Source organism: Tauraco erythrolophus, chromosome 18 (genome assembly GCF_009769465.1).
Source record: "Tauraco erythrolophus isolate bTauEry1 chromosome 18, bTauEry1.pri, whole genome shotgun sequence".
Taxonomy (NCBI): domain Eukaryota; kingdom Metazoa; phylum Chordata; class Aves; order Musophagiformes; family Musophagidae; genus Tauraco; species Tauraco erythrolophus.
Genome location: NC_141482.1, coordinates 17,595,150 through 17,619,741, shown reverse-complemented (window position 1 = coordinate 17,619,741; position 24,592 = coordinate 17,595,150). Strand labels below are relative to the sequence as shown.

Here is a 24,592-nt window from a genome sequence, read left to right as displayed (position 1 = left end):
GACATGGGGTGGCAGTACGTCTGTCTGCCACCTTTCCTCCAGTCCCCTTCCCTGTCCCCACAGCCCCGCAGACAGGTAAATCGTCTTTGCTGGAGGGATCAGAAATTTGCGCGAGCTTAAGCATGGGAACTGTTGCATGTGGGAGAAGCTGTTCCTCTCCTGATGTTTTGCTCCATCTGCAACCTGCTGCTTTTGCTCCGTGTTACGGAAATGGTAGCAGCTGAGTGCAAAATAGCTGTGGAGTCCTGGAAGCAAGTGAAAACTCCTCATGCAAGTAGTGAAGGGTGTAATAAAATCGTTTATTGCATTTTGTGCAGACAGGAGTCTAGAAAAATGGATACAGTTAAAGCAGTAAAGCATTAACAGGGAGCATTCAACAGCCGAGGAGCCACTCCTCCATTAATACCTGCACAGAGAACACAGGGTCTGTACTGAGGTGGCCTAATGCACAATACTGAAACACAGAAATTAAATGCAAGCCTAATACTCTTTTTTTCTCTTTTTTTTTTTTTTGTTTTGCAACCTGTTTTATTTACAAGGTTTTAAACTTAATTGCATTGCTCTGCACACAGATTCTCTAAAACACAAAGCGTACTAGGTCACTACATGTCTATCGAAATATTGCACTCGAATAAAAGTCACCTGGATGGACGTAGAACACCTAGCTACAGTGATTAGAAGAGTATTGAATGAACTGACTTCGTGGTAACATTCATAACAAATATATTGCACATGTAGCACAGAAAGTGGTGTCACCAGCAGGTGTCAGACCTTTCGGTCTTTCTGCCAGTTTTTAGTCCTGCTACACAGAGGAGGGTCTTGACTCTTCTAGTGCAACTCTTACCCTTGTGCAGTGTCTGGTCCTTCCTGTCGTCCAGCCACGGACCAGTGCCGGCCCTGGCCGGACGCTGCCAGCGCCTCCCCTAAATGCCATCTTGTTCTCCATACTGCGTGGCAGCTGCAGTGACGTGAGCCACTGCCGCAGGCGGGGACCTGCTCCTGCCCGGCGCACAGGGACAGGGCAGCTCCCGGCTCCGCGTTCCCACCACAGGAACCAGTGCATCTGCCGTCGCTGGCCTGGTGCTGCGCGCTGGCCAAGCGCGGCTGCGGCTGTGCCTGCCCTGCACCCGCTGCGGGCCACGCTGCCGTCCCACCGGCCCGGTGGGTCGCGCCTGCTCAGCGCTGCTCCTGGCAGCAGCCTGCCTGTGGACGAACTTGGACGTCAAGACCTTCCTGTCAGGAACAAAAACCGAAACGTGTCTGCACATGTGCCAAGGAGGAACTTGCATGTCTACCGGAGGAGGACACTGTCTTCACCAAGGCGGAACGGCAGAAAGGTGCTCCACGGGGAAACTGAACACGCACAGAGGCCGAACGTGCAGGGCTGGGTTTGTAAACTAACATGCAGTGCCGTCTGCTAAAACCGGCCCTCTCCGGCCAGCAGCGAGCAACAACTTGCTGCGGAAACCCGCACCTCTCTTGCCACAGCCAATTGTTGCCTGGCAGGGGTGTTGATGCAGCCCTGGCTCTGTCTAGAGCCGTGCCCCTGCTCTTGCTGGAGGATGAGGAAGGAGAACGCATGTTTTCAGCGGTAGCGATGGAAAGGACTTGCCTTCCTGCTCCCTGGCGGAGCCGGGACCGCGGCTTTACTGGGGTGGGGGTGAGTTGAAGTGGTGCTGAGGCAGAATGGGATCCGGGGGTGATGCTGGGGAGGCGATGAGGCAATGCCCTCAGCAAAGATGCGTGCCCTGGCCCGCTGCCTCACCACTGCTCCGCAGACAGCGTCGTCCCCTGCCACCATGAAACTGCGGCTGGAAGAAGAGCTCTGTGCTCGGACGCTGCCGAGGGCCGATAGTGGCTGCGGCCTCAGCAGAGGCCGTCGCTGGTGGCTGCCGCTGCTGCGTGTAACCTGCCTGCGCTTGGCCCTCGGTGCTGACCCGCTGCGCGCGCCCGGGGCAGGAGGGGAGTGGGCTCCCTGCTGCAGGGCAGCACCAGCTGCCAGCCTGGCGGTGCAGCAGGGCAATAGCCACGCTGTAGTTAGAGGGTGACTGCAGGAAGTGGGTGTCATCTGCTGAAGAGGGAAAGCAGCTGGCGAGCGTTCCAGGCCCAACAAGTGTGGTGCTAGCACACGAGATGAGTGGGCAGGTTGCTGTGCATGCCTCCCCCGTTCCTGCAGAAGTGCCTCAAATCATTTTAGGAGGCTGGAAACAGCACGTGAGCTTGTGTGTGGTGGTGTACGACCAGCTCCACGGGGCAGAGCGGCCAGACACCGGCAAATCCTGGTTCCTGTGGGGCTGCCCTTCCCAAAGCTGAAGGAACTTTTCACTCGCAGACACCCGCCTGCTCTTTCAACGGCTCCCAAGTGGCTGAGGTGCTGCGGGACCACAGCGCGCTGCCCTGCGCGTCCGCACCGGGCATCAGCCTGGAGCTCCTGCACTGAAACCAGGTCTGGGCTCACCCTGACGATCACCGCCTGTAAGCGCTGAGCTCCGCACGCCCTCGGGACTGGCATCCACACCAGAGTCTGCAGCACAGAGTGATGCAGCCGTGCAGGCAGCTGAGCTACTGTGGCAGAAAGTCTGGCTGGGGCTGCTGCTGGAGAGAAGGGAGGCACTTTGGGAGTGATGGAAATGCAGGAGCAAGGTATGAGCAGGCACAGATGTGCAGCTGGGGCTCGGTTTTGGTCTGGGAGTGTGTCCAAGTAGTATCTTAAAGCAAAAAAAAAAAAAAACAAACCACAAAACTAACATCAAAACACCCACTGCTTTTTATCCAAGCAGCCCCAAATAGCTTTGGCCTGGATCTGGAGGAGTGGAGGAGCTCTGCAGCGGGAGCGGGGACTGCAGTCGTCCAGCGCAGAGGGATTCTCCTGCCCTGGGTGAGGCAGGACGAGGGCTGCAGCCGTCCTCAGTCCTCAGCGGGCAGGAGGGACAGGCGGGATGCGGGGTGCTGGGACCACTGTGCTGGGCAGGAGGCAGCTGCTGCCGGGCCACGAGCGGGGATGCTGCGGCAGCACCTGCTGCCTTACCTCCGGCCAGGAGGCTGCCGGGGTGCCGGGCAGCATCGGGAGCGGTTTGGGGGGCTGAGGAGGCTCCAGTGCAGGGGTCATCCCCGGCTGGGGGACAAAGCACTGCCGCAAAGCAGCCAGCGCTGCCGGGAGAGGGCAACTCTTAGCAGGCTGCACTCCGAGTGGAAGCTCAAATCTGCTGTGAAATAAGTTCAGAAAAGTCTGTGACTTGTTTTCCCTGAAAACTCTTCAGAAGCTAGATTGAGAAGAGAACGAACCCGCGACCTGTCCCTTGCCCAGGGGCTGCCGGTGGCCGGGGAAGGCTGTAGCCTTCACCACTGCTCCGGAGCGCTCAGTGAGACGGACGGGTGCCCGTTCCGTGCAGGAGCAGCCCGTCTTGGCTCTCCGTCCCCACGGCCTGGTGCTAGCAGAGCCCTGCATCTCTCAGAATAGATATAGATCTCTATATATAGACTTCATCTGGTTCTATTCACATAAATATGATCACTTTAAAAATACACGTACTGTATTATGTACACTATGTACACGGGGCCGGGGCGGGCGCCCTGGCTGCCCTCGGCACCGCTTCCTGTGTGGTTCCTGGAACCGTTCACATTTGTTAAAAGCTCCTCAGTTTCTCTGGCGTGAGAGATGCTGGGAGGGGGCGGGGAACAACGACGATGGGGGCGAGGGGCGACCCTGCAGGTGCTGCCAAAGGTAAGATGTATTTGAGCCATCCCGGCCGTGCCCCACTGCCTGCGCGCAGGGGCTACCAGCTGCGGCACGGGCCGGCGGGACGGGACAGGCTTCGGGCTGCACCGGCCGCGTGGCTGGTGCCCAGGCCGCCCCGGGCAGCTGGATGAGAAAGTGCCATGATGCCGGGGGGTGGCAGGACCCTTACAGCCACCCCTCACGCGGGGTCCGGCCCTGTCAGACCAGGCAAACAGACTTTGCATATGTTAAAACTACGCACGGATCCAGACTTTCCCACAGCCCCACGGCAGCATCCACGACTGCGTGGGGCCGGGTCAGCAGCAAAGCCCTGGGGAGCAACGAGGAGCACAGCAGGGGATGGGGGCACCCAGACGCACGTGCAGGCGTGGGGACCAGCCGTGCTGGCCAGGGCCAGCAACCTGGGAGCCCCCAGTGCCCCCCGGTGCAACGCGGCAAGGGAGTGGGGGACGGGATGGGACGGGGCTCCTCTGTGCCTGGGCCAAGAGCAGACGGTGGTGCCTCGGGGGGGCCAGCGGCACCCACGTAGCTCCAGCAGCCAAAGAGCAGCTCCGGCTCACGCCGCACATGGTGGGGCCTCTGCTCAGCTCCAGGTGCCGCAGCTCCATGCTGTGACCACTGCACGAGCACCAGGGCAGAGAGACCCTGGAGTCAATGGGGAGGGGGACAGGGAGCACCCCCCACCCACCCCAGGCCGAGGCTCCTGCGGCGGCAGGATTGCTGCGCTCCAGCACCCCACCCCCCACAGCTGCCCCCCGCCCTCTGGCCCCTCCAAACCATCACGCTGCATCTCCGCAAGATCAGCCCACAGCCTCCGGAGACAGATGGTGCTGAGACAGTGGTGAGGTGGGGCTGTCCGGGCCCATCGTGGCGAGGGGCGGCCGGGGGGCAGCGGCGTGGGAGGCCGCCCCAGGCGCTGCCAAAGGTGGGGAGAGGAGCATCCGGCGAGGAAAGCATGTGCTGGTGGCCTCTCTCTTCTCCCAGCGCCTCCATGGGCTGGCGGGGTGTGGGCGGCAGGCGATCACAGGGCACCAGCGTGTCCAGCCAAGGTCCGCGCAGGGGCAGTGGCACGGTGGGGCTGGGCGCCCGTCTCGGCACAGCCACCCTCCTGCCCAGCCAGGGGCTGCACGCAGCGGTGCTGGAGCTGGCAGCAAGGCTGGCCTGGCCGGGGACGGGCGGTGGCAGCAGTGCCGGGCTCTGGTGCTCAGTCCGCAGTACAGTGTATGTATTTATATATAAACAAGGACAGCAGTGCTGTGATGTTGCAATGAGGAACAGCTGCTCTGGTGCTGGATGCTCCCGGAAGATCTGGTGCTGCAGTTCGAATGGAGAGATCAGGGGCACAGCCAAATCCAGGTGAAGTTTCTGCACACCGGCTGCCGTCAGGCCTTCCCTCCTCCCCTCCGGGAGCACGGTTTACAGGGTGGCGGGGCGCTCAGCGTGCAGACAAACCTCTCTTGTGCGCCGTGTTTCAGGAGTAGATGGTGATGACCTCCCGGCCCCCACCACGCACCAAGAGCACTCGGTCCAGGTGCTCCGTCAGCACCTCCAGGAACTCCATGTCTGTACAGCTGTCAAGGAGGACCAAAGCCATGATGAAGCTCAGGGACAGCCCCGTGCCATCCCTGCCCAGCCCCACGCCTGGGAAGTCAAGCCTGGGACACAACATTCCCACACCAGCACCGGGAGCCGGTGGGGTCAGGCCCAAGCTGAGGGGCCAGGGGAGCCACCCGCACTGGTGCCACATGACGGGGACTGTGGCTGAGCCCGCTCCAGCAGACAGCCGAGCCCCACAGATCTCTGCTGGCACCCCCACGATGTGGCATTGCACTACCGCGTGCGGGTGCAATGTGGTGTGGCCCCCCCCCCCCCCCGCGTGCACCGACTCTGCCACACGGGCAGCCTGGTGCCAATGACAGCCAGGGTGGGAGGCACGGATGTGTCCCGGCTCAGGCACTGAGCCTGTACCCCGGCACTCGCCTGCAATATCCACCAGACTCGTGTGAGTGGCAGCCCCCTGGCCCCACCACCCCTGTGCAGAGAGGGGTCTTGGTGTCAGCCCCGAGGCAGCAGCCCAGTGGGAAGGATACAGTTCTCATCCCCTTTCCGGTTGCGGGGAGGCCCCGGCATGTTCAGCAGGACCAACTTGGCATCCTGGGACTTCTTCACGATCACCTCGTTGAGTTTCACAGCCGTGTGCATCCTCCGCACATTGGACTGGTTCCTGGGGACGACAGTGCGTGTGGGCACAGGGACAGGCACAGCAGCCTCTAGCCCCGTCGGGGCCACAGGGCCACGGGGTGAGCTGGGCTGCGGCACGAGTTCAGGGAGCAGCAGGCTTTGCCCGGCACGGCTGCTAGCGACACTGAGCCCGCACCATCAGCCGTAAGCTGCAGGGCCATGCGCGGTGCCCACGGGCAGCAGCAGCACACTGCAGCTGCTCGGGACCAAGCCGCGTGGCAGAGAGCAGGAGCAGACGGTGCAACTGTCACTGTGGGTGCCCGCGCCCAGGCTTGCAGGAAGCTGCCAGTAGCGTAACAGGGCGGACGGGGAGCACGCGGCACGGGCACCGCGCAGCACGCAGAGCCTGTGCAGGGGCTGGCAGCCATGGCCCACGCACAGTGCCCGGGTAAGCCGTCTAGCACCATGCTGGCAGCAGCTGTTGCAGCGCTGAGCCGCCCTCATGCACGGGGCACCCCGACGGCTCCAGGCGCGCTGCCCCACGAGCAGTGGCCCAGCTTCCCCCGCCCTGGGACCTGGCCCCCCCGCCAAACCCAGACTTACAGGTTCTCCCACTCGCTGCCAGGAACACCACGGGGCCGGGGGGGGAGAGAGAGAGAGAGAGAGGAGGTGAGCACCGGGCATGCACCCCGCGTCCCCGCAGCACATGCGACCCAGGTGCCCCATCATCAGCACAGGTCTGCGCGGGGACCTCACCCCACCTCCCACCCAGCCTCTCCACAGGGGTGAGCTCAGGGCACCCAGGCTGCCAGGGCAAGGACCGCGCCGGTGCTCTGCCTGCACCCGCCTGGCCACGGCTGCCAGGGATGGCCAGGGCCGCGGGGCGTGGATGGGATGGGGTGGCAGCACATGGGGCCGTACGGCTTCATGTTGAAGAAGTCCTTGATGCCCTCAGGGCTGACGGGGCTCTTGCTCTTGTTCTTCTCAGCGACAGACTTCTCCTTGGTCCAGGTGAGATGCACCTTCTCGGGGGCCGTCTCCACCTCGTCGCCAGGGGACTGGGAGCTGCTGGAGAAGGTGGTGGTGTTTTTGTCATGGATGAGCTGGACCTGCAGAGAGGAGAGACAGAGGGTGGGCTGGGGCCAGGGCTGGCCACCTGCCCGGGCCCCGTCCTGGCGCAGCCCCTCACCTCCTCCTCTGGCTTCTCCTCGCCATCACCCACTTGCTCCTCCGGGACGCTCAGGCGCAAGCGCGTGTTGGCCGGGTTCTTGCGCCGGATGGAGCCACGGGACTCGTCTGTGATGCTCTGGATCTGTGCAGGATGGGGTCAGCCAGGGGAGTGGGGCAGAAAAGGGCTTGGCCAGGCAGCCCTCAGCCTGCAGCCCCGGCTCCCCAGCAGGATGAGTGCACAGAGCCACAGGGCAGCTCGGCCAGCGGCTCAGCCAGCACGGGGGCTGTGTCCCACCCAGGCTGTCCCACATCCTCACCTCTCGCTCCCGCTCATTCTTGGTGAGGTGCATTTGCTTGAGGATCTGGGAGCGCTGCTCCATCACCAGAGTCTTCTCGTAGGTGTAGGCGGAGATGTCGCTCTCGTGCTGCAGTGGGGAACAGGAGCAACCGTGGGGCAGGGTGAGAGGCACTTGCTGCCCCCAGCCTGGCCCCCGTGTCCCTGGGGAGCTGCGTGTTCCCCCGCCGTGGTGCTGCACATTCCGGTGGTGCTGTGTCCCCCCGTGGTGCTGTGTTCCCCCGTGGCAGCGTACAGTGTCTGGCTCTCCCACACGCAGCATCCCAGGCTGCAGGACATGCCCCCCCGTCCCAGCACTCACCATCTCCACCACCTCCACCTCCGCAGTGATGCGCAGGTGGTAAAGGAACGTGGTCAGATCCTTCTTCATCTGGATGCTGTTGTCGTCCATCTGCGCCACCGTGAAGATACGCATCTTGCACTTGCGCCAGACCTGCGAGGGAGGGAGGCATGGGCAAGGCTTGGTGGGGACGGCCCCCCCCAGCCCCCTGCGCCGCGGAACCCGCGCTACCTTGTGGTGCCGCAGGAGGAAGGGCAGCAGCATGAGCATCCCCCCGTCATGGACGATCCACCAGACATCAATGTGGCCCTCCGAGAACCGCTCCTGGTTACCCGGGAACATGGCGACGTTCTTGGCCACCAGCAAGGCCAGGTGCCCAGCCGTGGTCTCTCGCACCAGCTCTGGGAGGAGAAGTGCCACATCAGCCGGGGCGGCCCAGCTCGTGGCAACCTCCCAGCCCGGCAGCACCCACCCTCCACGGTGCCTACCGATGAAGTTCCTCCAGGTCTGGTGGTCCTCCTTCTGGCGCCAGCTGCGGGGCCAGCCCACCAGCACCGTGTTGTGCTGCAGCCCCCCCAGCCCGCTCGACTGGATGAGGTGGGACATGCCGTCCCGCAGGTTGGAGGAGATCACCACCTGGCAGAAGCCCTTCACCTTCTCCGCTTCCATCAGGCGGCGGATGGACTGGGGGTGGGAGAGGGGGGGTCAGAGCCTGCAGGTCCTGGGGACAGGCGACGGCCGCAGGCATGACGGCCACCAGCCCTGGCAGTGGCAGCCTGGCCAGGAGGAGTGCAGGGTGTGGGGTGCCAGGTGTGGGGTACAGGGTGTGGGGTGCCAGGTGTGGGGTGCTGGATGTGGGGTGCCAGGTGTGGGATGCAGGGTGCCCAGGTCTCCATGCCCCATGGCAGGCTGGCGGCTCTGGGCTGGGAGGGCTGAAGGCCGGCGGTGAGTGGAGCTGGCGCACGGCTCTGCGCCGTGCCGAGCGGAGGGTGTCCCCGTGCCAGGGCTCTGATGGGCGGCAGAGCAGCAATTAGAGTTATTTACTCAGAGAAATTATAACATGTCTGCATGGGAGAGAAACTGTTTGCTTCCGAGGGCTTAATCTCATTAATGCGCCGCCTGGCTGGTGCGGAGGGGCGGGGGGGCGGGGAGGGTTCCCACTCCGGAGGGGAACGATTCCTGCCTGGCACCGTGACCACAGGGGCTGTGGGGAGGATCAGGGCTGCTGTGGCCGTGGGGCAGCTGAGGGGCTGCTCAGCACAGAGCTTCTGGCCAGGCACCACACCATGCCGAGCTGTGCCGTGCTATGCCGAGCCCTGCAGCAGTGGCCAAGACTGGGACCAGTGTCTTTGGCAGCTGGGGAGGGGGCAGAGGTCCGGAGGTCCCTGCAGTGCCCCGAGCACCAGTGAAGCGTGGAGTCTCCAACCTCTGCCCAGTGCCACCCCAGTGCTCTCCCGGCCAGCCGGGGCCACCAGCCCTGGCCATGGGGCAGGAATGCCGCTGGGCTCCCAGGGATGGCCGCGGGCACCCGCTGCTGGCAGGACTCAGCCCAGCATGGGCAGTGCCCCCAGCGTGGGCAGTGCCCCCAGTGCAGGAAGCTCTCACCTCCTCTGCCCTCTGTGCCTGCGGGTGGTTGTCCAGGAAGGTCCCTTCCAGCACGGAGGCCACAATGGTGAGGCCCTTGCCGGCCTTGAGCTGCGATGTGAAGGACAGAAGCTGCGGGTGCACCACGTTCTGCTCCTGATCCCCACGGACCAGGACCAGCAGCTGCGGCCTGGAAGGATGGTCCTGCAGTCAGCGCCCGTGCCCCGGCTGGCCCCTGCCGCGCCCCCTCCCCAGCCCGGCCTCACCTCCAGTTCTTGGTGTGGGGGGGACCCTCCTCCAGCCGCAGCAGGGCGTAGCGGGCTGCACTCAGGGACAGCCCCCGGATCCCGTCGCCCCACTCCTTCTCTGCCCTGCGGAGCCAGCAGCACATCAGGGATGCCCACGGCTCCGGAGCATCCCAGGAGGAGCAGCCTGGGGGAGCTGAGCAGCCCACGGCGAGGGACGGCTGCCAGTGCCGGGCAGGGGCTGCGGCGCGCGGCCGCCCTTACCCGCGGTACTCGATGTATTTGTAGATGAGGCCAGCGATCAGCATGGCGACCAGCGCATAGTACCAGGAGCAGATGAACATCAGCGCCAGGCAGAGGCTCATGCCCAGGAAGGACAAGGTCCTGTACAGAGCACCGCGCCATCAGTGCGCCCGGCCCCGGCAGCGGTGCCCAGTGTGGCGGCAGGACGCCCCGTCCCGCCAGTTCCCACCCTGTCCCGCCCGTCCCAGCTCACCAGTGGTAGTAGCGGAAGCGGGGCCGCCAGTTGGGCGTCCGCAGCAGCGTCTGCACCGCGCACGCCAGGTTGACGAACATGTAGCACATGAGGAAAAACCTGCAGGAACGAACGTGCGGCTGAGCCGAGTGTGCCAGGCTGGACTGGGGCTGAGTCGAGCCCTGCTGCACCTCCCAGCCCCGGGGCGGCCAGTGCCAGAGCGAGCCCTGCCAACGGATGGGGAGCTGGGGCTGCAGAGCAGCCTGGCCACAGCCCTGGCCAAGGAGGGTCCCGGGGCTCCCCGTGGGGCTCCCCTCCTTGCAGGCAGGGCTGGGTGGTGGGGACGTCCCCCCACCCCGAGGAGCAGAAACCTGCAGGTGCCACCCGCCCGGCCGCAGCTCGCGAAGGCGCGGGTGGCCCGAGCGCACTGCCTACATGGAGAGGATGGGAGCCACCTCGTCCAGGGAGGCGATCAGGATCCCGATCTCGCAGATGCAGGCGGTCAGCAGCAGCGCCCACGTCGGCTCCCCATTGGCTTTGCCGTGCCCGAAGACCTGGAAGCAGGATGGGGAGAGGGGTGCATCAGGGCTCAGTGTGCGCGGCCACGGGCCATGTCCCAGCACGGCCCGACGAGGCCAGACCCTCCGTGTGCTTGGCCCCGGCTGGCAGCAGTGACTGGGGCCGTGTGCGCACCACGAGCACCGCCACATGCTGGCACACAGCCCGAGCCAGGTCCCGTGGGGGAGCGATCCCAGGGCCGGCTCCCACTGCCGGTACAGCCCTGCTCCTGGCAGACTGCGCAGCCCTCCCTGCACCCAGAGCAGCCCCTGTGCCCCCGGGACCCCCACCCACGGACAAGCCCCAGCTCAGCCTGGCCATGGCCAGCGTGGAGTCGGGCACTCCATGGAGAGCAGCTCCTCCTGCGGCTGTGGGGACACGGGGGGTCCGGGTGCGAGGGCGGGGGCCGGGGCGCGTGTCTGGATGCATTAGAGGGTGCAGGCGGCGCGAGAGACTGGGAGCTCGGGCTGGGGCTGGCAGGGTGAAGGAGGGAGGATAAAATTAGCCCGCTCTTCCCGGGGGGGAGCTGTCGGGTCGGATTTGGAGAGATGAGGTTGTGAGAACGCGTCTTCAGAGAGCAGATAAAATACGAAGCAGCACGGCAGTGGGGGGAGGGGATCCTGACCTTTGCCAATACTGTCCTCCACCGACACCGCGGCCAAACCCGCCGCGATCGCCGGTGCCGGTGGGATGAGGACAGGGCAGCCAGGCTGCTCCGGCCGGCTGCAGTGCTGGGAGGAGGCAGCATGGGCAGCATGGGTGCCCGCTGCTCTCCCATGCTGGTGGGAGCCGCAGCCACGGCGGATGCTTGGGGCCGACAGTGCCAGGCTCGGGGGATGCCTACCCTGAGGAAGGGCACGATCCCGTCCCTGGAGATGGCTTGCAGGAGGCGAGGGGCTCCGGTGAGGCTCTGCAGCCCAGCCCCACACGTGGAGAAGAAGGAGCCGATGACAATGACCCACGGGGACGGCCAGGCCAGGGTGCCAACCACCAGGTTCCCATTGACAGCTTCACCAAACCTGTGGGGCACCAGCATCACCCGCGGCTCTGTCCCGTGGCTGAGCCTCAAGAGCACCAGCACCGCGGCGGCACAGCCCAGTCCCCCTGGGCAGGTTGGCCACCGAGGGACACTGCTGGGGGGAGACAGCACTGGAGACAGCCCCCGTCCCCCCCCATGGGGGCTGAGCAAGGGAGCAGGGGCTCAGGCAGTCGGGGTCTGTCCCCATCCCCCATCCGTGGCTCCGGGGGGGACAAGGGGGAGGTGTGGGGCGGGGGCTCCCCCTCCCCTGTGCCGGGCGGAGGCTGCGTGCCGTTTGTGTTGGTGCTGGCGACCCAGAAGTGTCACCTGCCGGCACGGCGCGCAGGGCTGCCCCAGATACGCGGGCGGAGCGGGCAGCCCTGCCTGCTGACAAACACACTGCCTGCAGCCCCGGAGCGGGAGGGAATGCGGATGTGCAGCAAAACATGGGGGAGTATGTGTGTGTGAGTGTCAGGGCACACACGAGCCCCCAGCGCCCGTTACAAGTTTGGACCCCCCCACACTCAGGCACTCTCACCCCAGAACCTTCAGACCCTCCAGTGTCACCCCCTCTGCCCAGTGTTTCCCAGCTGCAGCCCTCCACCCCGCTCCCACTCCCGCCCCAGGGCTGCCCCTGCCCCCACCCCAGCCTGCTCCCGGGGGCTGCTCCCAGGGGGCTGCCGGGTCCCCCGGACACTCACTTGTCGCGCAGGACGACCCCCTCGATGCACGCCCCAAAGAGGACGACGGAGCTGATGTCTGCCGGGCAGTCAAGGAGAGCCAGGGCACGGAGTCTCGCCCACCCGCCCCCTGCCACCAGGGCACCAGGACCCCCAGCTCAGTGGAGCACCCGAGAAGGTCTGCCCCGTGCAGTGAGCCCACCCACCCTCAGCCCCACGGCCCAGGCTCAGGCGAGCGCGGAAGGATACAGACTGCAGAGGTGGTGGCGATGGCCAGGATGGTGCCCGTGGGGATGGATTTCTGGGCATCGCGCAGGTCTCCGGAGCGGTTGGAGCCAGCCATGATGCCTGTGGAGAGGGGGGACGGTGCCACGGCGGGCAGAGCTGCAGCCCTCACCCATCCCAGCCAGTGGAGTGCCAGGATGGGGAGGGGGCACCCAGGACCCAGCCTGCTCCCCGCGTCCCTCCAGCACTTCCACCGCCTCCAGCCGCCGTCTGAGGCCACTCAAGGATTAAGCTCCAAACGTTCTGAAGAGACTTGTCTCATTAGCCCTTAATTAGCTCAAGCAGGGACAGCGACTGCAGCAGTGACAGGGACAGAGTCCAGCCCCAGTGCTGGTCCGGGAAGGCGGGAGGCCGGGCTGGGATGTGGCCGGTGCTGGCAGGTCCGGCACAGCCCAAGGGACAACCTGCACTCCGGCCGTGGCAGTGACCGTGGCGGCCGTCCCACCGCGCCCGCAGGGCAGGACCCCACAGCCGGGATGCGGCCACCTGCTCTGCCCACGCCACTGAGGGGATGAGCACCGCACAAAAGCCGGGACCCGCCAGTAAGCGGGCGCTGGGTGGGAGGGTGCCAGGGCCATGTGCCAAGTGGTATCACCGGTGCCAGACCCCGACAGTGATCACCGTGCCTGGCACAGCACTGGGGGTCCCACTGGCATCGGGGTACAGGCAGAGCTGCAGGCAGGACCCAGTGACTGTGCCCGCAGCGGCTCCGCAGCAGGACTGGGGCAGGGGGGGCTCCTCCGCCCCCAGGGAGCTATAAATACCCGAGTCGCGGGACGTCAGCACGGCGCCGAGCGGCACCGTCAGATCTGGAGCGCGGGCGGATGCGTGGGAGGCGCAGGCTGCAGCCCACCCCCGTGCTGCCACCGCCACGTCCAATGCGGGGGGCAGGAGCACGTGGGGCTCCGCGAGAGCATGGCGGGTGGCACGTGTGCCATCCGGTGCCCTGTGGCACACATGGCACGCGAGCAAGGCCGGTGGCAGCTCCCACCTGTGACAGAGGGGAAGTAGATGCCGACGAGCAGGGTGAAGTAGGAGGTCATGTCGCTGAAGACGTAGGGCTGGTCCATGTCCACCGGGGTGTCGGGGGGGCTCACGGAGGGCAGCCCCCGCTTCTCCACGATCACGCCCTTGGTCAAGTACGAGCTCCAGAGGTTCTCTGCGAGGAGGCAGGAGGCCGGGCAGCGCAGCCGGCGTAAGGAGGTGCCGGAGAGCCGCCCGCACCCAGCACAGCACCCTCCTGCCCCACGGCCCAAAGGGATGGAGCACAGGGGCGTCCAGCACTGCCTCCCCCCACCCCGGCCTCACTAAGTGGCCAGCACAGCCAGCAACCAGGGCCGCTGGCATCTGGCGGGCAAGGGATGGGGCATCCCCAGCCTGTCACGGGTGTGCAGGAACACCGGCAGCGCGGGTGGGCGACCAGAGCAGGGCTGTCCTGCTGCTGGCATCATTCCTGCAAGATACTGGAGCGGCTGACATGGGATTGCAGTAGCAAATAATTAAGAGGGTAATATAATTAATGCTGATCAACACAGGTTTAAGGAAAGTGGATCGTGTCAAAGTAACTTGATAATGTTTTTGATGGGATTACGAGTGCGGGGCTGATGTAACAGGCTTAGTGTCCCTCCGCGTGCTGCCTCGGCCGCAGATCGTGGGGAGAAAGTGGAGCAGCAGAGAGCAGCCAGTGCCCGGCACAGCGGGAGGACACCGACAGCCCTTGGCATCACATGGCAATGGGGCTGCTGCGTGGGTCCGAAGGGTCCCACAGGGACCAGCCCTCAGCACCAGGCACTGAGCACCCCTCCCCAGTGTGTGACCCCCCCCCGAATGCTCCTGGGTGACAGACAGGGCTGGCAGCCCCCACTGACACAGCTCTTCCCGGCTCATCCTCCCGGAAAGACACATTTCTCCCCGCAGGGAGACCCAGTGCCCAGGACACAGCCAGCCTCAGCCACCTCTGCCAAGGCCGCACAGTGACGCCCCATCTCGAGACCCTGCCAGCCCGGTCACCCTCATCACCAGCTGCCCCAGAGCTGGGTCCTGGCTCTGCCCCGCATGCCCTGGACACAGGAGCGTTTGCTGCCTGCTGCCCTGACGAAGGCTGGCGGAGCCAGGCAGGGGTCCGCGTCCCCTGCCCGGCAGGTCCATTGCCAGCAGGAGCAGGCTGTACCCAGCAGCCAGGGACTCCTCATTTGCCCCACAAGACCTCAGCACAGGGCACCATCGGGAGCCTCCCAAACACCCACCAAACGCGCTCCACCGCGTCGCCACCTGGCAGCCGTAGCCCCAAGCACCCCGTGCTTAGCCAAGTCCGAGTTCCCGCACCAAGGTCCACGCAGCCGCCGCAGCAGGGATGGGCTGGAGCGCCCCATGGCCGCCTCGGTGCGGTCTCAGCCTCAGCATCCAGCGGAGGTGCAGCCAGGGCTGCCCCACAGCGAGTGCCAGCCATGCCCAAGCGCCCCAGCCCCTGCTCTGCTCCATGGGACCCGCCAGAGACGGAGCCGCCATGAGCTCACCATGCGCACCCCGCACAGCGCCGCCCCGACACCGCGCCCAGCACCACACAAGCACCCGGCCTGGCTGCTGCACTGGGGAAGGGCTGATCCTGTTCGCGGCTCCGTGGGCAGGGAAGCCCAACAGGGTGTTGCTCTCCCAAGCCCTGACACCCGCCTTGGCGCGGGAGCACCCCGAGCAGGTCCTGTTGGCACAGCTCAACGGAGCAGGGGTCTGCAAACGCCCTCTGAGCGTGGCACTGAGCATTGGCCTCCGCTGCCCACTGCGGAGCGTGAGCACCCAGCCAACACACCAGCAGCTCCAGAAAAACAGGTCAAAAGTGGCTCCTCCCAGCAAATTCACGAGTTTTTCTGCGGCCCTGGCCACGCTCCCGACGCAGCTGCGACCGCAGCAGCAAAGTGCCCCTGAGGGGCAACCACTCCTCACGAAACCTCAGATCGATACCATCCTTTCCGAAGGCCAAGAGGAAGCAGAGGGAGGATTTATTCCTCCCCAGCCTTTGGGCATCTTTCGGAGCCGTCCTGCTGCGGGCTGGCTGGCACAGTCTGCACGCAGGTGGCCGCAGCACCCAGCTCGGTCCTGCAGTGCAGGAGTCTGACCCGCTGCCCGGCACGGCATGACTGCGGCTCACTGCGCCCAAGGAACAGAGCAGCCCATGGCAGAGCAGCTCATGGCAGGGATTGCCCACTCACCCCCTCACCACCCACCTGGCATGCCCGAGGGGCCAGCCGCTCGTGCGCACAACAGCCCCCAGCGGCACCGGCTGCTCCAGCAGCCCTGCCAGCGGAGCTGCCCGGCAGGCACAGCTGCTGCCCCACCACGGCTCCCCTGGGACTTGTCCTGCACCTCCATCCCCACTACTCCATCCTCATGCCTCCGTTCCCGTGCTGTGCCCACCTTGGATCAGGCCGCTAGCGGCACCGGGGATGCCCTCGATCTCGGTCACGTTGTTCATGGTGAAGTACTCGTCGCAGGTGGCGTTCAGGAAGCGGGAGGTGCAGAAGAGCTCCCAGAGCTTGGAGCCCACCGTCTCGTTCCCCTCCACCACCATCTTGGTGCAGAGGTCGAAGCCGTGGCGCGAGAGGGTCCTGTTGCCCAGGAGGCAGATCCTGGAGGGGGGGGCGCAGGTGCTCAGCCATGTGTCCGCATGCCCTGGCCCAGCTGCAGCCCCGCAGGGCGCCCTACTCACGGGAAGCTTGGTGGGTCGAAGGCCGACTTGATGACACCAGCGTAGATGGCGAGGATGGAGAGGATGACGCAGCCCAGGAAGACCAGGGCAAACTTGTTGACGTACTTGACCCCCACAAACACCACGGTGGCCATGCAGGTCAGCACGCAGGTGCCGTACACGCGCATGTTGTTGAGCATCGCGGCCGCCTCCCCACTGGCGTCCTCTGCCTTGAAGATGGCCATGGCTGGGAAGATGTAGGCCTGGGAGAGAGGCACGGTGTCACCACCCGGCTAACAGCATCGTGGAGGGGACGCTGGGGAAGGGTGCGTTGGCCCTGCTGCAAAGCCCCAGCTCCCTGATGGGCTGCAAGGACCAGGCAGCATGGGCAGGCGAGGGCAGAGCTGCCCTGCTAGGACCTGTGCCCTTGGCACCACGCAGGGGAAGGACCAGGAACGTACCAGCAGGATTTCGATGGTGCCCAGGATGTACATGGCGCCGGCAAAGGTGGTGCCCAGGTAGAAGCAGAGCCCCACAGCCCCACCAAACTCAGGTCCCAGGGAGCGTGAGATCATGTAGTAGGAGCCGCCCGCTGCCAGAGAGAGCAAAGGTGAGTCCAGCCAGACCACAGCAGCAACCCCAGTCCTGCCAGGCATCCCAGAGGGCGGGATGGAGCCAGGGCAGCCCTGGACCCCTCTCCAGCACAGAGCAGGATGCCATCGCCAGGGCCCCAGAGCAGCCGGAGCAACCACACTGGCAGAGTCGTTCCCCGGGAGCCCAGCAGCCAGGTGTGATGGTCACAGAGCCACGTGTCCCCTGGGATGCCAGACAGGCACCGGAGCCCCAGGGATGCAAGCCGTGCCCTGCTCCATCCTCCCAGAGGAGCCCTTAGAGCCGGGCTGCCAGGACCGGCGGCAGGATGATAAATAGCTTTAATTACACCCCGCGCTGGGGCTGTCAGTGCTGTGCCCAGCCCGGTGCACCAGCCCGGCCGGCGCAGCTCCCAGGGCTCTGTGGGACTGGGCACGCGCTGGGGCAGGCAGACCAGGGGCACCTGCACAGCCAGACCCCGCTGGAGCCTCCCTGGGGGTACAGACCGCACGCGGCAGCGTCCCCGTGTCTGGCGCAGCGCGAGGCGGCCAGCGGGAGAGGCCACCCCACCGCGCGGCCCGTGGCGCCCAGCACGCCCAGCTCCCATCCTCCCGCTGCCATGTCTCCCCGGCTCCCCCGGGGCCTCGCCAGTCTGGCGCAGGGTGGAGCCGCGGCTGGCAGCTCTCGCTGCCATCTGCACCTCACGGCTCCGGGGCTGGGTGGCGGCTCCAGCTCCGTGCTCCCCCGGGCCGTGGGGAACCCGCGCGGGCTGGTGGCAGAAGGCCGAGGAGCAGCTGGCAGCCACGTCCGCCCTCCTGTGCACAGCACCGGGCAGCCCCAGCGCTCTGTCGCACGGCCCCGGGAGCAGGACAGCCTCAGGAGATGCTCTCTGGGAAAAGCCCTTTGCCACGCTCGGCCCGGCCCTTCCCGGGCACAGGGGCGCCCGCAGGGAGCCAGCTCCCCTTGCCCCGGCACACACACGGACACAGACTCGGCCCCACCTGGCACCACACCGTTGGTGGCGATCGCGCTCATGGAAATGGCCGTCAGCATCGTCTGTGGGAAGAGAAACACGGTGTCGGAATGCAGCAGAGGGACTGGGGAGTGGGAAGGGAGAGCGGGGGCCATGCTGGGACATGGGGCTCCCCGCGGCCACGCTGAGCCGTGCCCCAGGGCCGGGATGCCTGAGGGAGAGTCGGACGGACACGGCTGGCTGGGCAGGCAGGGCTGCTGGCTGGAATGCAGCTGGGGGGCTCAGCCCCTTGGAGGGACCGGCAGCACCGCGAGAGGCAGGGGGTCCTCCCGCACTGCCCAGGACACTGCCCGTGTTCAGCGCCCCCAGCCTCTGCTCTGGGGTTGGTGTCCTGGTGGGATGGATCATGACAGCACAGTGTGTGCGGCCAGGGCAGGGGACCCCTTGCCACAGCCGGCATGGCACCTACGATCTGGGTCTCCGTTTGCGCACCGTTCTGCCGCCAATTCTGTTGGGCAGCAGGGGCAGGGGCTTGGGCAGGGAAGGTGGGCTGACAGCTTGGGCACTCTCCGCCAGCCCGGCTGCTGAGCCCCAGACCCCAGGCGAGGCCAGCGGGGGCCCAGCCAGCTTCATCACTCACGCAGGAGCAGCAGAGGAAGACCATGCAGAAGGACTCCATGATGCCGGCGATCCCCACCACCCAGGTGAGGCGCAGGAAGAGGATGACCCCGAAGATGTTCTGGAGGCAGGGCAGGTAGACGCCCATGAAGGTGCCCATCCGTGGAGCCTGCCAAGGGAGTGGGCAGCTGTCAGGGCTCACTGGCCTGGCTGGCAGAGGAGCAAGGGGTCCCACTCCTCCTGCAACACAGCCAGGGACCCCGGGTGAAACTGCCCCCCCGGCAGGGGCTGAGGGACCTGCTGCCCCCAGGGCAGCCCGCGGCCCCGGCACTGCCCCAGGAGAAGCGGCTGCGTCCCTCCTGCGTCCCTCACCTGCACCGGCTTCTTCTTGCCCCCGTCATTGTTCTCAGCCTCCTCGTGCTCCCGGCTGCCCTGTGGCAGGTTGGTGTAGTTGGCCAGCCCGCTCAGCAGGGATGAGACCATGGGGCTGGTGTCCATCTCCTCCTGCAGAGAGCAGAGCCCCGAGCCATGAGGACAGTCCCCCGGGACCCCAGCCAGCCCCGGGACCTGGGGACTTCACCAGATGCCACCCCACTGCCCGCCCCATCAGGCATGGCTGCAGCAGGTGGGAGACCCTGGCCTGGCGCTCCGGCATGTCCCGGTGCCCAGAGCGTGGGTCAGGGTGCTGTGGGACAGCTGCCCAGCTCGGCCTCCTCCCCAGGGACACTCCCTGCCCCACTGCCTGCATGTCCTACCTCGAAGAGGGCCATGTTCTTGCCATCATACTCTTTGCCCTTCTCCAGGTCCGTGCTGTTGATGAAGGGGCTGCTTTCCTTGGGATTGCCATCACCTGCAGAGATGCCACCGGGTCAGTCAGCCAGCCCCTGCCCCAGCCTGCACCAGGAGAGCATCCGCCCCATGGGGCTGTCGCTGCAAGGGGTCACAGCTGCGCCCCAGCAGCCCCTGTGGGAGGGCTGCCAGGGCCATGGGCACGATGCTCACGTCTGATCCCAGGACAGGTGATGGCAGCCCTGCAACCCAGCCACCAGCATGGCATCCCGTGCCACACACAGGCAGGGCACACCCGTCCCCAGGAGCCACGCGCTGCTGTGACCAGCCAGGCCGGTGCGCGGACCCACCGGAGCGCATCCACGCAGTGAGGTGAGCGGTGTGGATCCAGGGGGAACCCTCCCGGAGGCACGGCTGGCAGCAATAACTCATGGTGCGGGGCGCCCGCAAGTGAGCGTGTTGGGGCTGCCCACAGCACAACATCCACAGGGGCAGGATCCAGCCAGCTGCTCAGCACGCCACCGCGGAGTGGGACAGTCCCAGCACAGTGCCTGGGAGCGGTGCGAGCGGCCAGATGTCCAGTTCTGCTCCCTGACATGCACCACAGGAGCAGGGGCCGCGGCCTCACCGGCTGTGCCGCCAGGCGGGGAGGCGTCCGGCGATGCCGCCACCGAGGGCAGGCGCTGCTGCTCTGCCCGGGCCACTGGAGCCGCCTGCAGCGGCGCAGAGCCCGCAGAGCTGCTGGGACACGGCCGTGGCTGCTCGCTGCATTAACGACCTCGTGCAGAAGAAAGCCGGAGTCGACTTAATAGCAAGGAAAACAGCGGAGCTGCAGAGCAGCAGAAATAAATCAGGCTGGAAATGGAGCGGCGCAGCCCTGAGCGGAGGCGCAGAGGGGAGGGGGGCAGGGGCCACGCGGGGCCAGGGACCCGAAGGATGTGGCGCTGAGCAGAGCAGCTCAGCTGGCAACGGCCTCTGTGGCACAGGGAAACCCGGGCAGCTGGGCCTGCTCCCCCGCCACGCACCCATCCCCACCACCACGGCCCTGCAGCCGGGGCAACTGCAGCCACAGCAATGCACCCACGCACGGTGGCAGCCCCGGGATGGACCTCGCGACCGTTTGGGGCAGCCCAGGCCTCTGGAGACTGCCTGCCTCCTGCCAGGTGACTCATATTTGGGATCCTGGGAGCCGGACTGCCTGCGTGCGGTGGTGATTCACCATCTGCGATTTCCCCGGCACACACAGTGCTGTGGCTGACCAGGAGGTGAAGCTCCAAGCACTGCAGGTGATGCCAACCCGCGGGCTGGGCACTCACCTCCCACCGGTCCCTGGGCTCCTCTGGCACGGGGCAGCAGGGCGACAGTGTCCCTGACCGTGCAGCCAAACTGCGGGACAGAGCCCGCAGGCTCCTCCTGTGCAGAAACGGCCATGGCAGCAGCACTGGGACACCCTGGCCCATGGGCCCGGCTGGCCTCAGTCCAGAGCCCCTTCGGACACATGCCTGGTGCCGTGCACTGCACCGCTGGCACATGCCCTGCCCCATATGCCCCACTGAAGGGCATGCGGGGGGTTCTCAGCACAGACCCAACGTGCTCCTCGCTCCAGGTTTGGTCTAAAGCGCCGCACCCAGCACTCGTTAGGTAACAGCGGCGGTGCAGGCTGGCACCCACCTGCTCGCTACGGCTGCCACCCACCCGCACTGGCTCCGGGGACCGTGCAGATGTAAGACGTCCACCGCGCCGATGGGGATGCCCTCCAGGCTGACGGTGGGGCCTGTCCCCAGTGCAAGGCTGCGCAGGCGCAGGACTGGGGGTGTCCGGAGCCCACCCCTCGCCCCGCGGGACAGAGGGGGGCCGGGCGGTGCCTGGGGGGCACCAGACAGGGGCAGCCTGGCAAGGGGGGGACGTGCTCGCAGCCTGGCGAGGCCCTGGGACCCCACCGGGAGAGCGGAGCCCGCGGGGGCCTCGCCTCGCCGCCTGGTACCCGGCCGACGACATCACCGTGTTGGTTTCCATGGCAACGGCGAGCCACGGCCGCCTCGGCTCCCGCTCTTATGTAACGGCGCAGGCGGCCGGACGCCGGCCCCGCACGGCACCCGCGCCCCGGCTCACCGGCACCCGCCGGACGGCGCGGCCGGGACCCCCGGCCCCGCCCCGACCCCACGGGACCGGCGCTGCCCGGCTCCGCGCCACAGCTGCCCGCAGCACCCCGGGGCGCCCACGCTCCGACTCGCCGGCACCACAACGGCGCCCAAACCTCGCAGTCCCTCCCGCCGCCGGCCCGGGGCACCGCCCCTCTCCGGGACCGCAGGGACCGCGGCCCCGGGCTGGCATCGCCCGGGCTGCTGGACGGCCCGGGGCACAGGAGCCCCTCGCCTGGCGGTGCCGCCGAGAGGACCGGCACCGGGAGAGGCCCGGGCTGGCGGGAGGTGGGGACACGGGGACGTGCACGCGGCACAGCTCCGGCGTCCCCGAGGCACGGCTCTGGGGGAGCCCCAGCCCCCCGCCTCGACCCCGGCCCCGCAGGCTGGAAGGAGTTAAGTGCCGGGGCCGCGGGGGTCCCAGGTGACGACGCGCTCCCCGCTCCCGCCGGAGACCATTTTGCCGCAGAGGGGCTGGTGCAGCCTCTCCCGGGCAGCTGCCACCGATTCGCGATCTGGGCAGGCAGCGGCGGGCGGGGGCACCGCAGCCCGTCCCGGGCAGGGCCCACCCCGCGTCCCCCCCGCCTCCCAGTCCCTGCCCGGCGGCATCGAGGGGGTGCCACCTCCGCGCCCTGGGGACGCGCCGGACGCTGCTGGGTACCCCCGCGCCTGCCGGGCCTGCCCGTGCCCCGCTTGCCCGGCACAGCCCGGGGGCGAGCGGCCCCGGGGCAGGCGCGCGGGAGAGGCGGCGCGAGCGGAGCTGAGCCGAGCCGTGCCAGGCTTCGATCCCGGCGCCGAGCCGCCCCCCTCCCCAGGGATCGCTCAACAGGAATCGGCCTTTTAATTTGCTGCGGCGGCTGGAAGGGCTGGCGGCGGGATCGCTGGCAGGAACCCGCAGCCCCGCTGTGGGCACTGCGCAGTCCCGCTCGCGGCAGGGGTTTCCGCCGACCCTGCCTGCCCAGGGCATCCCAGAGCCGAACCCGCTGCCCGCCCGGCAGGCCCCAGAGACTAGAGATCGTCCCTGCGCCCCCAGGAGCTCGCCCGCCCCACGGCGGGGCAGCGCTCGGGCTGCAGCACCAGCCACGATGTATCTCCTAATGGCTTTTCACTCAGCCCTAAATTGGGCTGGGAAGCGTCATGTCCCTTATCCCAAATCCTCCCTAATCGCTTTAGATGGCGCAGGGCACCGAGCACGGGCTGGGGGAGCCCAGGCAGCCAAACCCTAAGGGCTAATTAACCAGAGCTGCTGCCGGCTCCTGCCCGGCCGCCGCCAGCCCGTCCCTCCACGGCACACCGACGGGGCCGGCTCCCTCGCGGCCGCCGCGCCCGGCGAGCCCTGGCCGGGGACACCGGGCGCTGGGGCTGCGGCACCGGCCGGGAGGAGCAACGGGCGAGGGTGCGACGCGGCGAGGGCAGCCCCGGCCCCACACTTCCCCCACGCCTCCGTTTGTGCTCCTGCAGCACCCCAGGGCCCGCCGTGTGCTGGCACAGGGGTGCTGACAGCTCAGGGACGCCCCGCACCAGACCCGCCAGCCCAGGGGCAGCTGCGGCGCAGCGGCTGCTCACGACGCCCAGGGCCGCCCCGGGGCTCTGCCAGAGCCACACGGGGCACCTTGACTTCTGCCGGAACGTTCGACGGCACCAGCTGGCCGGCAGCCTCCTCCGGGCTCTGCTCACAGCCTGCGGCAAGGGGCACCCCAGGGTGACCCCGCAGAGCTCAGGCCCCGGCTGATGTCCCCAGCTGCTGCCGTTCGGAGCTGCTGGTGGGGGAGGCCACGGTGCTGTTCCATTACACCTGGCCATCAAGGGGACCTGGCCGCACGGCCACTGGCCTGGCCCTGGGCTGCTGACCTGGGGGTGCCTAGGGCAGATGGGGATGGCCAAGGGGCCCTTATGGCAGCTGGCACCTCTGCTCCTACCCAGGCTTCCTCCTCCCCTGAGCAAGGGTGTCTGCCAGCTGCTCGGGTAGGGTAACCCTTGGAGAGGCCACAGAGCCCCTGCAGCCCCCGCCAAGGCAGAGATCACCGGTGGCCGGAGCAGCACTGGCTCCTGGGGCAGCAGTGCTGGCTCCTGGCTGCAGGTCGGTGGTGGAGTGGGGTGGGGCTGAGTGGGATGCGCCTCCAGCCCCAGGGCACCTTTGCCCCTCCAACCGGCAAACACACCAAGTAGCCTTTTGGGCTGGATTCTTTCACTGCCTGACCCAAATTGGACCAACTGCTACTTCAGACCTATCCTCTTCCTTTCTAAACCCGGGATTATCCTGCCTTTGATCAGCTGGCCCTGCAGGCGCAGGATTTCCAGCATAGGCACTTCAGCTGGCTGCGTTTAAACAGCTTCCCAGATTCTCTGACAGCCCAAGCCCTGCCTTCGAAATCGCTGTGGACACAAGCTCCAGCCAAGCTCCTGGCCCCGGATCTCCCCTGCTTGGGCAGGCCGGTGCCTCCAGGCTGGAGCAGCAGCACAGCAGCCTGCAGCGGGGCCGCGTCTGACATTTCCGCACCCCAAACAGAGTGGTGCAAGTTGCCAGCCTGGACACTGCGGGCAGCAGCCCTGCCTGCTCCCCTGCACCTCCCCAGAAGGTCTGCCATCGGCCCAGCCCTCGCTGGGCTGCCAGGACTGGAGCCCTTCCAGCCCTTGTCATGAGGCTCCCAACGGCCATTCAGGGCAGGGACGCGAGTGGTCCGACAGAAATGGCCTAAGTGGCACCCAGGGCTTCAGCAGCTCTGCTGGGCTTGGCAAGTTGCCGGTGGGCAGTGAGGATGGGGCGGGGGGCCTGCTGGCATGCGACAGCTCTGCCACCCTACTGGGTAGTCCGTGGTCCCTGCAGACAGACTCCACGCAGGGAGCTCAGTGGGACATTTAGCAGTGGGGGAGGGCAATCCCAGTCCACCGCAGCAGCTGCCCTTGGCATGGGCACAGAGGGCCCTGCCATGCCCGTCTCCACAGATGCTCCCCGCTCTCCCAAGCTCCCCAGGGCTCTCGCCGCCTCCAGCTCCGCGCCCACTGGCCCGCAGGGCACCATCTCACCAGGCCCAGCTCCAGGGGCAGTCTGCCTGGTCCATCTGTAGCAGCACCATGTCCAACCCTCTCGTCAAACCCCAGAAAGGCAGAAACACCTGCCACCATGCCACTGGCACTGCTGCAAAGGAAACGCAGTGAATAGGATAGATCGTGGTGCTGCAGAGGGCAAGGGGAGGGCGAGAGCCCAAGGAAGGGCACGGCCGGGGG

The 24,592-nt window shown here is 66.7% G+C and overlaps 1 protein-coding gene across 2 annotated transcripts in view; it reads right to left on the bottom strand.

Annotated features, from left to right (window-relative positions):
- Window positions 1-5,210: 5,210 nt before the first annotated feature.
- The window catches only part of SLC12A5 (solute carrier family 12 member 5), a 28,097-nt gene continuing 8,715 nt past the window's right edge, over window positions 5,211-24,592 (bottom strand). For both annotated transcript variants that reach the window (XM_086623112.1, XM_086623113.1), the window contains exons 2-26: window positions 19,190-19,284; window positions 18,807-18,938; window positions 18,457-18,603; window positions 17,845-17,899; window positions 16,714-16,844; window positions 16,274-16,515; window positions 15,982-16,193; window positions 13,562-13,729; window positions 12,535-12,633; window positions 12,307-12,364; window positions 11,432-11,606; window positions 10,465-10,583; window positions 10,051-10,149; window positions 9,819-9,938; window positions 9,576-9,680; window positions 9,331-9,499; window positions 8,214-8,409; window positions 7,957-8,126; window positions 7,747-7,878; window positions 7,408-7,515; window positions 7,110-7,232; window positions 6,842-7,029; window positions 6,524-6,538; window positions 5,830-5,963; window positions 5,211-5,302 (exon numbers count right to left, since the gene is read on the bottom strand). In XM_086623112.1, the coding sequence (XP_086479238.1) occupies window positions 5,211-5,302; window positions 5,830-5,963; window positions 6,524-6,538; window positions 6,842-7,029; window positions 7,110-7,232; window positions 7,408-7,515; window positions 7,747-7,878; window positions 7,957-8,126; window positions 8,214-8,409; window positions 9,331-9,499; window positions 9,576-9,680; window positions 9,819-9,938; window positions 10,051-10,149; window positions 10,465-10,583; window positions 11,432-11,606; window positions 12,307-12,364; window positions 12,535-12,633; window positions 13,562-13,729; window positions 15,982-16,193; window positions 16,274-16,515; window positions 16,714-16,844; window positions 17,845-17,899; window positions 18,457-18,603; window positions 18,807-18,938; window positions 19,190-19,284 (3,284 nt within the window). The remainder of the gene's footprint in view (window positions 5,303-5,829; window positions 5,964-6,523; window positions 6,539-6,841; window positions 7,030-7,109; window positions 7,233-7,407; window positions 7,516-7,746; window positions 7,879-7,956; window positions 8,127-8,213; window positions 8,410-9,330; window positions 9,500-9,575; window positions 9,681-9,818; window positions 9,939-10,050; window positions 10,150-10,464; window positions 10,584-11,431; window positions 11,607-12,306; window positions 12,365-12,534; window positions 12,634-13,561; window positions 13,730-15,981; window positions 16,194-16,273; window positions 16,516-16,713; window positions 16,845-17,844; window positions 17,900-18,456; window positions 18,604-18,806; window positions 18,939-19,189; window positions 19,285-24,592) is intronic.